At 49.7% G+C, this 13,577-nt stretch overlaps 1 protein-coding gene across 1 annotated transcript in view; it reads left to right on the top strand.

Moving 5' to 3' along the window:
- The first annotated feature begins 1,107 nt into the window (after positions 1–1,107).
- Positions 1,108–13,577, top strand: part of ARSB (arylsulfatase B) — a 268,316-nt gene continuing 255,846 nt past the window's right edge. The window contains exon 1 of the mRNA XM_086960741.1: positions 1,108–1,541. Within this exon, the coding sequence (XP_086816867.1) occupies positions 1,245–1,541 (297 nt within the window). The 5' untranslated portion in view covers positions 1,108–1,244. The remainder of the gene's footprint in view (positions 1,542–13,577) is intronic.

Below are 13,577 nucleotides of genomic sequence, written 5' to 3' on the forward strand. Positions count from 1 at the left end.
TGTCAGAGCACTTTACATAACTCACACACACACACAGACAATGAATCATACGTGTGTAAATCAGTGTATAGAAAATGTTACATAAGACAAAGGGGACTGACTACAGGGTGTAGGATTCATGTCATCTACACAGGTAGGCCTTTTTTTAAGAGTGTTTGGTCTGGAGAAGCGGAGTCAGGATTCAGAAAATAAAAGCAGTAAGGGTTGACTTTAATAATAAGAATGTACTTCTAGCCAAACAAACCTGTTTTAGCGACATTGGGTTAATGAAAGTCTGGGGAAAAACATAATTTCTAACCTGTACCATGCAGTTTGCATGCAGCTCTTTGATGGCACTGCATAGCTCACTGTGTTAGATTACGATTGTAACTTATGAATTGTACAGCAGCAAAAAAATCTGTGACAAAAGCAGTAACCCACTGAGCTATGCACACAAGATACTGTTCTTTGATATGCATGGCACACGGCCTTTGCATCAGGCATAATATTAACCCTCTGTGCTACATTAGAGGAGTCAAAGCTGCCACCAGACACAAACTTCCTTCTCTCTGCAGCGGATACATTAGTCACCAGAGTTACCTTGACACGTTATTGTTGCCCAAAGACTGCTGGATATATAAAAGCAACTTTGCAGCGCTTTCAAAACTGCTGCACTGCTACAAAACCGCCCCCCAATAAGTACAACCCCCCTCCCCCTCCTTCCCTCCTCTCCCCCCCTTCCTTTCCTACCCCCCCCCCCCCCCCCCCCCCCGCCCGCCACACACATACACACAACCCTTCCAACCTCCTGGGGAAATCGGTACAAGCCCTGCTTGACCTAAGTCACTTTCAACATCAGCACAGAGGTAAAATGCATTACAGTCTACACGTTCAAGGCAGGACCTAAATTATTATGTTGACATAACGATTCTTGTTGGTTCAGCCCGTGCTGTGGTTCACAGAGCCGAGCCGGTCCCCGTAAATTACCTGGCCTGCGCACCGCTACTTAAGGGGGTTCCCACTCACAGGAGTTCGAGAGCTCGCGCGCCAGCTCCCACATCACAAACACGCAGGAGGGGGCGGGCCCTGCTGCAAACCGTGCTCGCAGTTCCTGGTTAAATTCTGCGGCTGCAGGAGCAGTGCACACAGACAGCAAGCACTGCCTGCTCTGGTTTCATCCATCACAACCGTGCCTAGCGCCGTCCTGCCCCTGCCTCATCTGCTGTCATCACAACGGTGCCTAGCGCCCCCTGCCCCTCGTAAAGATGAGAGCCGAACGGGTCGCCCCGCTGCCCCTGCCACGTGTCTTCCGCGCCTTCCTCCTCCTCCTCCAGGTCCTCGCCTCCCGCCCGCTCACCGGGGCGGCGCGGGGACCGCAGCCTCCTCACATCGTCTTCATCCTGGCCGATGACCTGGGCTGGAACGACGTGGGCTTCCACGGGTCCGAGATCAAGACCCCTCACCTGGACAAGCTCTCCGCCCAGGGAGTCCGGCTGGGCAGCTACTACGTGCAGCCCATCTGCACCCCGTCCCGCAGCCAGCTCCTGACCGGCCGATACCAGGTGAGAGGCAAGAGCGCCTTGAGGCGGGAGTTTACCTTTTAGCGCCGCGTGGGATAAATGATCTCGCTTAGTACTAGAACTGCCAGACTGCAGAGAACAGCTCTTGAGTGCTACTGCGTACGGTCACGGATGCAGATCCACGCCGAAAGTTTAATAACAACTGCTAGCGCCGTTTAGCCTGATGGAAGTGATGATGAAACACGTGCCTGAGTCACTTGATCGTTCACATGACCGCATCAGGAAGCGGTGAACATGTTTCAACCGTCCAGCGGCGTTAAAGTTTAACCCAGCGGCCGCGGGACTATAGCAGCACCCTGTGCCTACTCTTACTATACATCTCGAAATTGCAAACCTTAATTCCTGTACGAAAACCATCCCCAAACCCAAATGCATCCCCCCCTCCCCCCCACTGGTGTGTGTTACTGTACTCATCATTGTCCAGATTCAGTTCGTGACGTAATGTACTATTAAAATATCCCACAATGTGCCTGTAACGGGTCTTTATTGTACTCCATTCCCTTTGCCTACTCTTCCTCCACTAGGTGATCCGCTAAAGAATGTACTAATGTCTCCCATGCATTTGCGGAACCTAGTGCCTTTTCATTATTTAAATGTCGTGCCTGCTGATATCTAAGGACACTCTCACTGCTAGCCCACTTTAGTAACTCAGCCTTCCATCTTTTGCTATTGGGTCCTTCTTTCGATTTCCAATGCCTTGTGATTTCCCTTTTTGCTAGCAGTAGCCCCGTATCTCAGAATTTGCTTGTCACCTTGGTCTTGGATGTGTGAGGGAACCAGTGCAGTATGTATGTTGCTATGTCAAAAGTTAAATGTCGCTCCGTAACCACATTCAGTACATCTCCCACTTCTCCCCAATAGTCCCCCAGCCTAGCGCACTCCCACAGCATGTGTTCCAGCTCTGCCCCTTCGCTCGCACACCGTGGGCATGCAGTGCTTAATTTGTGCCGGTGCTTAGCATCAGCACTTAATTATCAGGGCCGGGTCTACCCATCAGCCCATCACGTCACACATTGATGTCTTTTAAAATGTACCTTACTGTACTCGGTGCAGCCGCAGCGTGTTCACGTCTTTCTTCCGAGTGCGAGTCAAACTGGTTAGCCTGCCCTGAGGCGGTGAGGCTGACTGATCTCAAGAGAAAATTAATAAATTAATATATATGTTGCCGCGGGCCGCAGCCCTTAGTTCAGTCACAGTGCAGTTTGAGTTGACTGTTGAAACTTGCCGGTGGGCGGACCGCGGGACAATCACACACTGATTTATTTCGGCTGGCTGGATTTTGGTTCTTCTGAAGGGGGTGTAGTGTCCTGCGGCGCAGGGTAGCGTTCTAGCCTACCCGCGCCTGCGAGGACACGTTAGCTCGGGCGCGTGCCGTCACGCACCCGCTATAAAAACTAAAGGGGCATGGCCGCGGAGTTAGTCCGGAGCCGCGAGTAAAACAGAAACCGGCTCAGTGTTTTCTTTAATGTTCCGGCGCCGCTATTAATAGCGCCAGCACTAATTAGAACTCTACATTGGCGACGAGGGGCTTTTCGACCCCATGCTGTGCTGGGTGCCCCCCCCCTCTGAGGAATATTTGGGCCTGTTTCATGAGCTATAGTGTTCAGGCCCAGAGAGCCCACAAGGGCCTCGTGTGGACCTACTGCTGGCTCATGGTGCTGCATGCTGCTACCAGAGGGCCTGTGCAGCCCCATTTCTGCCTGCCTCTGTGGAAAAGCTGCGATCGCCACAGGGAACACACCATCACCATACCCTGCAGCTAGCCCACACCGGAGTGCCACGTGAGCCCACCTTTGAGGCCAGGGCTGTGCACCAAGCAGGCGACCATCTGCAGAGAAGGGAGGGAGGACCGGCCATTCGAGATCCACCCGACACAATCACCACCGACCCCGGTCAGACGCCCGCCAACATGCCCGTGAGGTGGGTGAGCAGCACACGTGCCGCAGAGCGTGCCACACACGTGCCGAAATGGCGCTGATTCTCCATAGAGCTGTTTGTCGTTGACGGAGCTCCGTCGTCCCTTGCTCCACGATGGAGGGGCTGGGTTGATCGTCTCCAGATCTACTTCGAAGGAGAGGGCATGGCCCGGGAAAAGCGCAGGGCACTACTTCTTCACCTGGGAGGAAAGGATATCCACCGTATATACAAAACGATAGTAGAAGCCACGCCGAAGACTTACCGTACCCTCCTCGACGCCTTAAACGCGCACTTTGAAACCATGGCAAGTAAAGACTATGAGAGGTTCATCTTCCGCCAGGCTAAGCAAGAAGCAGAGGAGTCAATGGACGCCTTCCACGGGAGACTGAAGGAGTTGGCCAGCACGTGTGGATTCCGTGATGAACAGGAGGAAATTCGAGGACAGATAATTCAAGGATGTTACTCCTCCAAACTGAGAGTCACCATTCTCCAGGAAGACGGCAAGCCGGTAGCTGACATCCTCAAGCTGGGGCGCTCCAAGGAGCTATCGCAGGCCAGAGCCTCTCACATGGAAGCAGCCCTCCACCGTCCCATCAAAACCGAGCAAGTCAACATGGCGGAGAAGGCGAACGTCGTCAGGCCAAAAGTGCGCCAATATGCTGGCAGGAAACAGCAGGACAAGCGTAAAGAGTGTGGATATTGTGGGGGACCCGCCCCACTGCATGCAGGACTGCCCGGCAAAAGAAAAGAGGTGTAGCGCATGTGGGTGGATGAATCACTATGCGGCAGTATGCCGGTCGACGAAGTCAAAGAAGGAAGCTGCGCAAGCACTAGTGGAGGAACGAGACCGCGAAGACATGGACGACAACACAAGTGACTATCCGGTCCACTACGTGTTTGCAATCGACCAACCGCGGCGGAAGAAGCGACGTCTGCCAAAATGCCGAATCAAAGTCCATCAGCAAGAGGTGAGGGCCACCATCGACACAGGGGCATCCATTGAACTGATGGCGGCCAACATGTACAACCAGCTGAATAAGAAGCCCCCTCTCCGCGAAGCAAGAATCAGGGTATTCGCATATGGCCAGAAGACGCCAATTCCACTCATAGGGTGCTTTAAAACTGATCTGCAACATCAGGGCCTCAAAGTCCCTACCACTGTGTACGTCACCAAAGAAGGCAGCGGCATGCTGATTAGCGGACAGTCAGCAGAAAAACTGAGGCTCATATCGTTCGCCATGGCAGTGCTGGAGGATGAGCTAGAGGCCATTCTAGAAGAGTTTGGGGACATCTTCAAAGGCATCGGATGCCTGAAAGGGAAAGAGGTCTCCCTCCATATCGACCCATCGGTCCAACCAGTGGCACTGAGACACAGACGCATCATGTTCCATTTGAGGAATAAGGTCGAGGAAGAACTGGAGGCATTGGAGAAACAGGGCATTATCAAAAAAGTAAGTGGGCCCACCCCGTGGGTGTCCCCGGTCGTGGTGGCTCAGAAGCCGAAACAGCCGGGACAAGTCAGAACCAAGGCATGGTAAAAACCAAGAGCAGGCTGAGGGCCAAAGTGTGGTTCCAAGGAATGGACGCAATGGTGGAACAGACAGTCCGGACCTGGACCTGGTGTCAAGCAGCAGGACAATCTGACCGCCCTCACCCGGTCATCACAGAGGAAAACCCTAAAAGGCCGTGGGAATGGGTAAGCACTGACTTTGGACATCTTCCTGATGGGCGCTATGCACTGGTGATCATTGACGATTTCACAAAGTATCCAGAGGTGGAGAGTGTAGCGAGCCAAGCAGCCACGGAAGTCATCACCAAGTTCGAAAAAACCATTGCCACTGTACTCAGTGTGCTCATACTCATGCTCATACTCAGTGTGCTCAGATTTCTCCCCTGAGGCGGAAAGCCGGGGGTTAGCCTGATTGTTTTAAAACTGTCTAAATTGTTTTTACTTATGTTCTTCACTTCTGGGAAGATTTAAATTCCCTTTTTACTTGTATTCCTTTCTGCCCTCGCAGCAACTAGAACCCCTGGTCCACGCGCAGCGATTAACAGCTGACGCGATCGGACACAGGGACGGCCGCCATCTTGGGTTGGTTGGAACAAGGGTAGCGCTCCAGTCTTGCGACGCCTCCCGCCCTCCCAGGTACAAAAACAGGCGTTTCTCCTCGCGCACACATACTCAGTGTGCTCAGATTTCTCCCCTGAGGCATAAAGCCGGGGGTTAGCCTGATTGTTTTAAAATTGTCTAAATTGTTTTTACTTATGTTCTTCACTTCTGGGAAGATTTAAATTCCCTTTTTACTTGTATTCCTTTCTGCCCTCGCAGCAACTAGAACCCCTGGTCCACGCGCAGCGATTAACAGCTGACGCGATCGGACACAGGGACGGCCGCCATCTTGGGTTGGTTGGAACAAGGGTAGCGCTCCAGTCTTGCGACGCCTCCCGCCCTCCCAGGTACAAAAACAGGCGTTTCTCCTCGCGCACACATACTCAGTGTGCTCAGATTTCTCCCCTGAGGCAGAAAGCCGGGGGTTAGCCTGATTGTTTTAAAACTGTCTAAATTGTTTTTACTTATGTTCTTCACTTCTGGGAAGATTTAAATCCCTTTTTACTTGTATTCCTTTCTGCCCTCGCAGCAACTAGAACCCCTGGTCCACGCGCAGCGATTAACAGCTGACGCGATCGGACACAGGGACGGCCGCCATCTTGGGTTGGTTGGAACAAGGGTAGCGCTCCAGTCTTGCGACGCCTACCGCCCTCCTCCACCAGTATATGAATAACAGCAGGTCCCGTCCGCGCAGCGGGTGGGCGCGACGATGGCGCGTCAAAGGCGCGCCAAAGGAAACCCCGTCTGCGCCCGTCCGCGCCAAGTCCGCGACAGGCGCAGGAGGGGCTGGTCAATCGCAATCTGCCTTGCCACACCAGGTAAGCGAGCTTACCAACTCTACTATGCCCATAGGTTGTCCTTGTAGGATTGATATGGCGAAAATCAGAGGACCATTCTCGTGTAGATTCTGTCAGTGGTCCTCACCCTCGGCTTCTATTAAAACACAGTCCCCTATAAATAATACCCCCGCGACTATATCACATTTTAAAGGGGGGCTAATAAATTCTCGCTCCATGGGCTGTCACAGTCCAGATCTAAATGATCTTATCGTACAATCAAATTTAGACTGTCTCTTTATAACAGAGACCTGGCTGACAGAGTCCAGCAATCCAGATGTAGCAACTGCCCTTCCACATGGTTACACTATCTTCCGACAGGATAGAATGAAAGGTAAAGGAGGAGGAGTAGTGATTGTGCTTAAAAGCCATATAAAATGTCACACCTTTACTTTAGGTCCCCTAAAAGGGATTGAAGGTTTGGGCTTCTCCATCAAGCTAAATGATTCATCTTCCTTCTCAGGCGTATTGATCTATCGCCCTCCAGGTAGCCCCACAGCATTTTTAGACTCATTAAGTGACTCTTTAGGACAATTCTTGGTCCGCTATCCACACTTCACACTTTTGGGTGATTTTAATTTACATCTGGAATCCACATCTGACGCACAAGTACTGAATTTTCTCCAAACCTTGGAGATTTTCGACCTTCTTCAAATAGTCACACTCCCCACCCATCAAGCAGATCACACTTTGGACGGAATATGCACTAATTTTCCCCTCTTAGAGACGCAGCCACCTGTCCCACAGATTTGGTCAGACCACTTCTTGGTCCCATTTCATATTAAGCTCACACAGCCCCAATCTCTAGCCAAACTGACTCATAATTCAGGGAACCATGTTAATTGGACGCGAGTTGAGGCTAACTTGAAGCTTAATCCCATCGCTACCGCACCTATTCCCACCACGCCTGGTGATTCTGCCCAGGGCTCCAAATGCTTTCATACATGGATGTGTCAGGAGATCAAGGACAGAGTACCACAGAATCGCCCTCAAGGCAAAGGGAAAAAAGGAAAAATTTATGCCCCTTGGTTCACAGCTGAACTAGCAAAAATTCATCTATTGTGCAAAAAAAGGAACGTAGCTGGCGAAAAACCTATGACCCGACAGAAAGAAGCTTGTATATTCAGCAGAGAAAAATGTATCTCACGGCGATCAAATTAGCTAAAAAGACTTATTATACCAATGCTATTAATACAGCCAAGCAAAAGCAAAAAAAGTTATTCGCCATTGTCAAGTCTTTCACTCATCCTAGAGCTCTACAATCAGAAATCCCTCCTTCTTTAGAATTTTGCAATCAGATTGCGGACTTCTTTGTATTACTGATAAAAAAGGACTTCCAAGCTCCCTGTCATGTCCTGTCTGCCACTTCTTCGGATTGTGGAAAGAATCTGAAGGCCTGTCTTAGAACTTTCACCCCGGTCACGCTCCTCCAGACCCGGGAGGCAATTATGTCATGTAAATCGGGTGTCCCCTCGGATTCATGTCCACCCAGAATCCTCCACCAATTAATTGAGGTTGTCAATCCTATCATAACAAGATTGTTAATGCTTCCCTGAGCACAAGCGTTGTGCCTGGCGAATGGAAGCATGCTATTGTGAGACCCCTCATGAAAAAAGCAAACAAATCCCCTACAGACCTTGCTAATCTACGCCCGATTTCACTCCTTCCCGTTCTGGGCAAGATCACTGAAAAAATGGTCCATAAAGAATTAAAAAATTATGTAGACACACATCACATTCTTCATCCTCAGCAACCGGGCTTCCGTTCACACCATTCCACGGAATCTGCCCTGATTGAGCTCACTGATTCAATAAAGCTATTGCAAGATCAGGGAAAGAACGCCGTCCTAATCCTACTAGATCTCACGGCGGCGTTCGACGCCATCTCCCATTCCATATTGATCAATAGACTTAGGGATATAGGAATCACGGATGTTGCATTGGATTGGATAATTTCCTTCCTGACAGACAAGTCCCAGACCATCTCCCTGGGCACTTTTCTTTCTAAAGAGAAGAAGGTACATTCTGGAGTCCCCCAGGGCTCAATATTGACCCCTTATTGTTCAATATATACATGGTCCCTCTCATCTCTTTAATTGAGTCATACGGCATATTAGTAACATCATATGCCGATGACACTCAGCTGATTGTTCCCTTGGAGAACAATTCTACAAATGCTGTGTCGAATTTTAAGAAGTGTTTAAAAGATGTCTTCTGCTGGATGGAGCAAAACCATCTTAAATGCAACACCAGTAAGACAGAAATTCTGCCCATGGGTAGAAATCCCCAATTCTGTCCCAGCAAATGGTGGCCCGAGAACATCCCTGCGCCACCACAAGTAGTTACATCAGCGAGGAATCTTGGCGTTCTATTCGACGCCGAATTATGTTTTGACCAGCATGTCAGGAATGTTGCAGGAAGCTGCTTTAATATCATTAAGTCATTGAAAAAGTTCTTCGACTTTCTTCCCATAGACTCAAGAAAGGCAGTGGCAGTGGCCTTAATTCTTGCACGTCTTGAATATTGTAACGGTTTGATGGCAGGCGTTAAAAAGAAAAACACCCTCAGAAAACTCCAAGACGTGCAACACGCAGCGGCCACACTTGTTCTCAAGCTACCCAGGAGATCATCAGCCTCGGCAGCTCTTAAAACCCTTCATTGGTTACCACTCCCTAAAAGAATATTGTTTAAAATCTTTATAATAGCATTACGGGCATTCAATGGCATTGGCCCGATTTATCTCATCAAACGATTTCCTCACTTCAATCCTGTAAGGTCCTTAAGATCCTCAGGTCAGAACCTGATCAAGCCGCTAAAATTCAAACTCAAGACCAAAGGAGGCAAGTCTGTGTCTTTTCTATCTGGGAAAGCGTGGAATTCTATTCCTAGCCACCTCAGATCTCTAACCCAGGAAAACCATTTTAGAAAACAACTCAAAACGTGGATTTATTCCCTTTCTGACGATTATGTAATGTCCTTCATTTAGTTTCTTCTCTGTTTCCGATCTTTTGCACACTTTTAGTTAGCGCCAGGATGCTCCTTTCGGAGCGATTGTTTGCGTTTTTAAATATACAAAATATATAAATATACTAGCAGCCCGCCCCGACGTTGTCTGGGGGCAATGAGGCTTCAGGGCCAACCGCCCGCCCCGGCCCCCGCCCGCCCAGACATTGTCCGTGTCCCGGAGCCAACCTCCCGCCCCCGGCCCCCTCCCGCCCCAACATTTTACATGTCCCTTTGCCTTACCTGAGCCGGCGCTCCTGACTTCACCGCCGCTCCTCGCCGCTCGTCACCACTCCTCCCAGCCCGCCCAGACGTTGTCCGGGGGCAATGAGGCTTCAGGGCCAGCCGCCCGCCCAGGCCCCCGCCCGCCCCAGCCCCTGCCCGCCCCGACATTGTCCGTGTCCCGGAGACACCTCCCGCCCCGACATTTTACGTGTCCCTTTGTCATACCTGAGCCGGCACTCCTGACTTCACCGCCGCTCCTCGCCGCTCGTCACCGCTCCTCCCCGCCTGTCCGCTGCTCCTCCCCACCTGTCCGCCGCTCCCCCTCATCATCACACACGTCGCGGCCAGCGCTACGTCGCAGACAGCGCTACGTCGCGGCCGGTGCTACTTCCAGGGGACTACTTTTTTTTTTTAAGTTACATTTTTAAATTTACGTTTAATTTTTATTTTATATAGCCTATGTCCATCTGCACACCCTGACATTTTCAATGATGTATCGGGTGTGTGGATTGGTGCGGTGGTTCCAGAGTTTACCTGGCTCAAAGGTTTGTGTTCTCTCTTCATAATAGTAGTATAGATGCCACGCATGGAATATTTGGGGTGGTCAAAACAGACAATGGCCCACCCTTCCAGGGACAGGAGTTTGCGGACTACCTAAAGAGCTGGGGTATCAACCACTGGAAAGTGACCCCCCGCTGGCCCCAAGCCACTGGGGAAGTGGAGAGATTCATGCGTACGCTCAACAAAACAATACACATTGCACATGCAGATGAATCACCCGTGGAAAGAGCCATCTACAGCTTCTTGAGAGAGTACCGGCAGACACCCCATCTCACTACCGAAGCAGCCCCAGGCCCAGCAACCATGGCCCGAGTAGTGAAGGACACTCTCCCGAACCACCCAGACTGGGTCCCTGCTCGAGTGGATGTAGACAAAACCCTGGCGAACCGGACCCAATCCAACAATCAAGCCAGTGCCATGAGAGGGGCTAGAGAATCGATCATCCAAGAAGGAGACAGCGTGTTCGTCAAAGACCGATATCCAGAGAGAACATTCCGGCTCCCGTTCGAGCACAAGCCCTTGACTGTTCTACGCCGGACTGGCACCATGGTGACCGCACAGAGAGGATCCGAAGTTGTCACTAGGAACGTTTCGTTGTTCAAGAAGGCACACCCCGGAGCACCAGATCGTCAGGAGCCAGGCCGCCCGCCAGCCAGGCCCAGCCAGCAAACGGATGAAGACGACTATGAACTACCAAGGCAGTACCCCACCGAAAATGAGAACCGTATGGACCAAGACACCCAGTCGATGCCGGATACGCCAGGAGAGAGCTTGCCAAGCTCTCCCGTGCAGTCTCCGACAAGTGGGACCTCGCCGAGAGTGACACCGTCCGTGCCACTATCACGAGGGGAGCAATACAGGTATGGTTTGCGCCGGAATCCAGCACCGTCATCCTGGCTAGCCGATTTCATGGTGTGACTGCCAACTGCGCACGGCCTCCCCATGTCAGTCCCTATAAATTAATTGGTGCTTGCACACCATGGTGACTGACAGCCTCTAAGCCTCTTCATGAATTAATCTAAGAAGACTGTACTTTCTAACACCTGTGCAGTGCTATGGCAGTGAATAACTTTTAAAAGGCTGACCTAGGAAGTTTTGACGAGATTCACCTCTCACAATAGCCTCCCTGTCCTACCAAGGGAATGAGAGGCAGTTATTTACACATGTGCTTTGCTTGTTTGTACGTGTTGAGGCCAATTAGACAAAGGAGTACCTCTAGAGACCTATATTTCTTTTACAAGGAATGAATCCTAATAATGTTCACAGTAGGTGGATGCCAAAGAGCGAAACCAGAACCTTAAAGTATTATCAAAACATATTATTATTTTTTATATAGAAATTAATTTGAAAATATTTGTGCATTTAATACATTTCATTTGGTCATATAACGTGATTAACAGAAGTTCATCAACATTCATAATACAGTTTATATGATAAGAAAAAATGCAGGTTAAGAAAATGAGAAAAAAAGAGATACCCCTAACAATCTAGTGTGTTCTTACCATACATACATCCATTCTTACATACCAATCATACCTTTGCAATAGTATAAAAACATACCTAACAACATAGATACAAGAACTAAACACAATAAGACAAAAACCCAAAGGTGTACTTGATGGTTTACAGTTAGAGCCTAGATTTAACAGTTCTGCCAATTGATCTTTGGTCTGTGTGTCATTGACCAATCTATATCCAGATTATGGATGTACGGCCGACGTACGTTTCGGTGATGATGTCACCTTCCTCAGGGCCAGAAAAACACAATAATAGACTAACATATACACATAATCTGTACAGGAGTTAAAAGAGCAGGGGCATTGCAAAGACTTTTTTCTATTTGGGGTTGTTAGAGACACATCTATTAGATATATGTAGAGAGCCGGTCATTGGATACTGCTACTAACTGAGGCGGAAGCCGGGGGATTCTCTTTACTATCCTCTGTTTTTTAAAAGTTTGTATATTGCACCTTCAGCTGTTGTTATTGTCCGCGCATAGGGCCAGAACTGTGAGATGTATTTTTAAATACATTGCTGGTGGCTAATTCTTGTGCTCACCTTAGGAAATTGATCGCGCGCTGCATTGCGCGACTGCAGCTTCATCCCCAACAGCGCTGCCCTTTTGGTCGCGGTCACGTGACTACTCCTGCCTCACACGCCATCTTGAGCAGGGAAGGGCTGCGCTCTAGTCGATCCAGCACTCCCCCCCCTTCCCGCCCTTTCGATGCATAAAAGTAAAGTGATTTCCCGTCCGCGCAGCGGGCGGGCGCAGCGGGCGCGCCGGCGGCGCGCCAGAGGCGCGCCAGAGGCAAGCCCGTCTGCGCCCTTCCGCGCCGGGACCGGGCCCAGGGCCATAACTCCTGCCCAAAATCCTTCAGGAAATGTTACAACATACACCAGTCTCAACCTACATGCCTTGCGTCCACTTAATATGTCCAAATGTTTAAAAATCAATCCCTCAGAGATCCATAAAGACATGGCCACCACTTGCCCTCACTGTCATCACACTATCCCTCTACTAGTTCCCCAACAAACGGCACTCCAATTAAACAAGATGTAGGTGCTATCACTTCTATAGCCCTTATAAATGCGCGCTCACTTGGTAAGCACAGGCAGGACATATATCTGATCTGATTACCGACCACTCTCTCGATATATTGTTCATTACCGAAACTTGGACAGATGATTCCTCACAGCCAGATTTGGTCATCGCTGTGCCACAAGGATTTAAGGCATATTGTCAGGACAGGCCCAAACAAAGAGGGGGTGGGCTGGCTATAATCGCCAGAGATTTATACCCTGTTAGAACAACCCCTATTCCCTCTACCGCCTGTGAGGCCATGCAATTTTCTATCAATATCTCCCCTCTGTTTAATTTCAAGGGTATATTAATATATCGGCCTCCGGGATCAAAAACAACCTTTTTGTCTAACATAAATACCATAATGGAATCTGTAGTCACAGAAAGCAGCTTCACGGTTCTCGGCGACCTGAACTTTCATTTAGATCTGGATCACCTAGCCGACTCTGCTGCCCTTACTACTGATTTAGGCAATCTAGGGCTAAAACAGCTTGTTACATCCTCCACTCACCAAGCAGGCCACATTTTGGACCCCATCTTTTCCAACCTAGAAGGACTGCAAATCACCAATATTTTGCCCATGCCTTGGACAGATCACTTTGCAATCTTTGCCAATATTGCCACTAGCAATCATTGTAACAACAATCCCCAACCTGTACCTAAACTGGCGTTTAAAGACTGGAAAAATATAAATCTAGAAAATTTGAAGCTTACACTCGTACAAACTTGCCCAGAGTTCGCTTCAGACCCCAATCTAGCTCTCCAGCAATTATATGACTGTATTGG

The sequence above is a fragment of the Lissotriton vulgaris genome, chromosome 3_1 (genome assembly GCF_964263255.1).
Source record: "Lissotriton vulgaris chromosome 3_1, aLisVul1.2, whole genome shotgun sequence".
NCBI lineage: Eukaryota > Metazoa > Chordata > Amphibia > Caudata > Salamandridae > Lissotriton > Lissotriton vulgaris.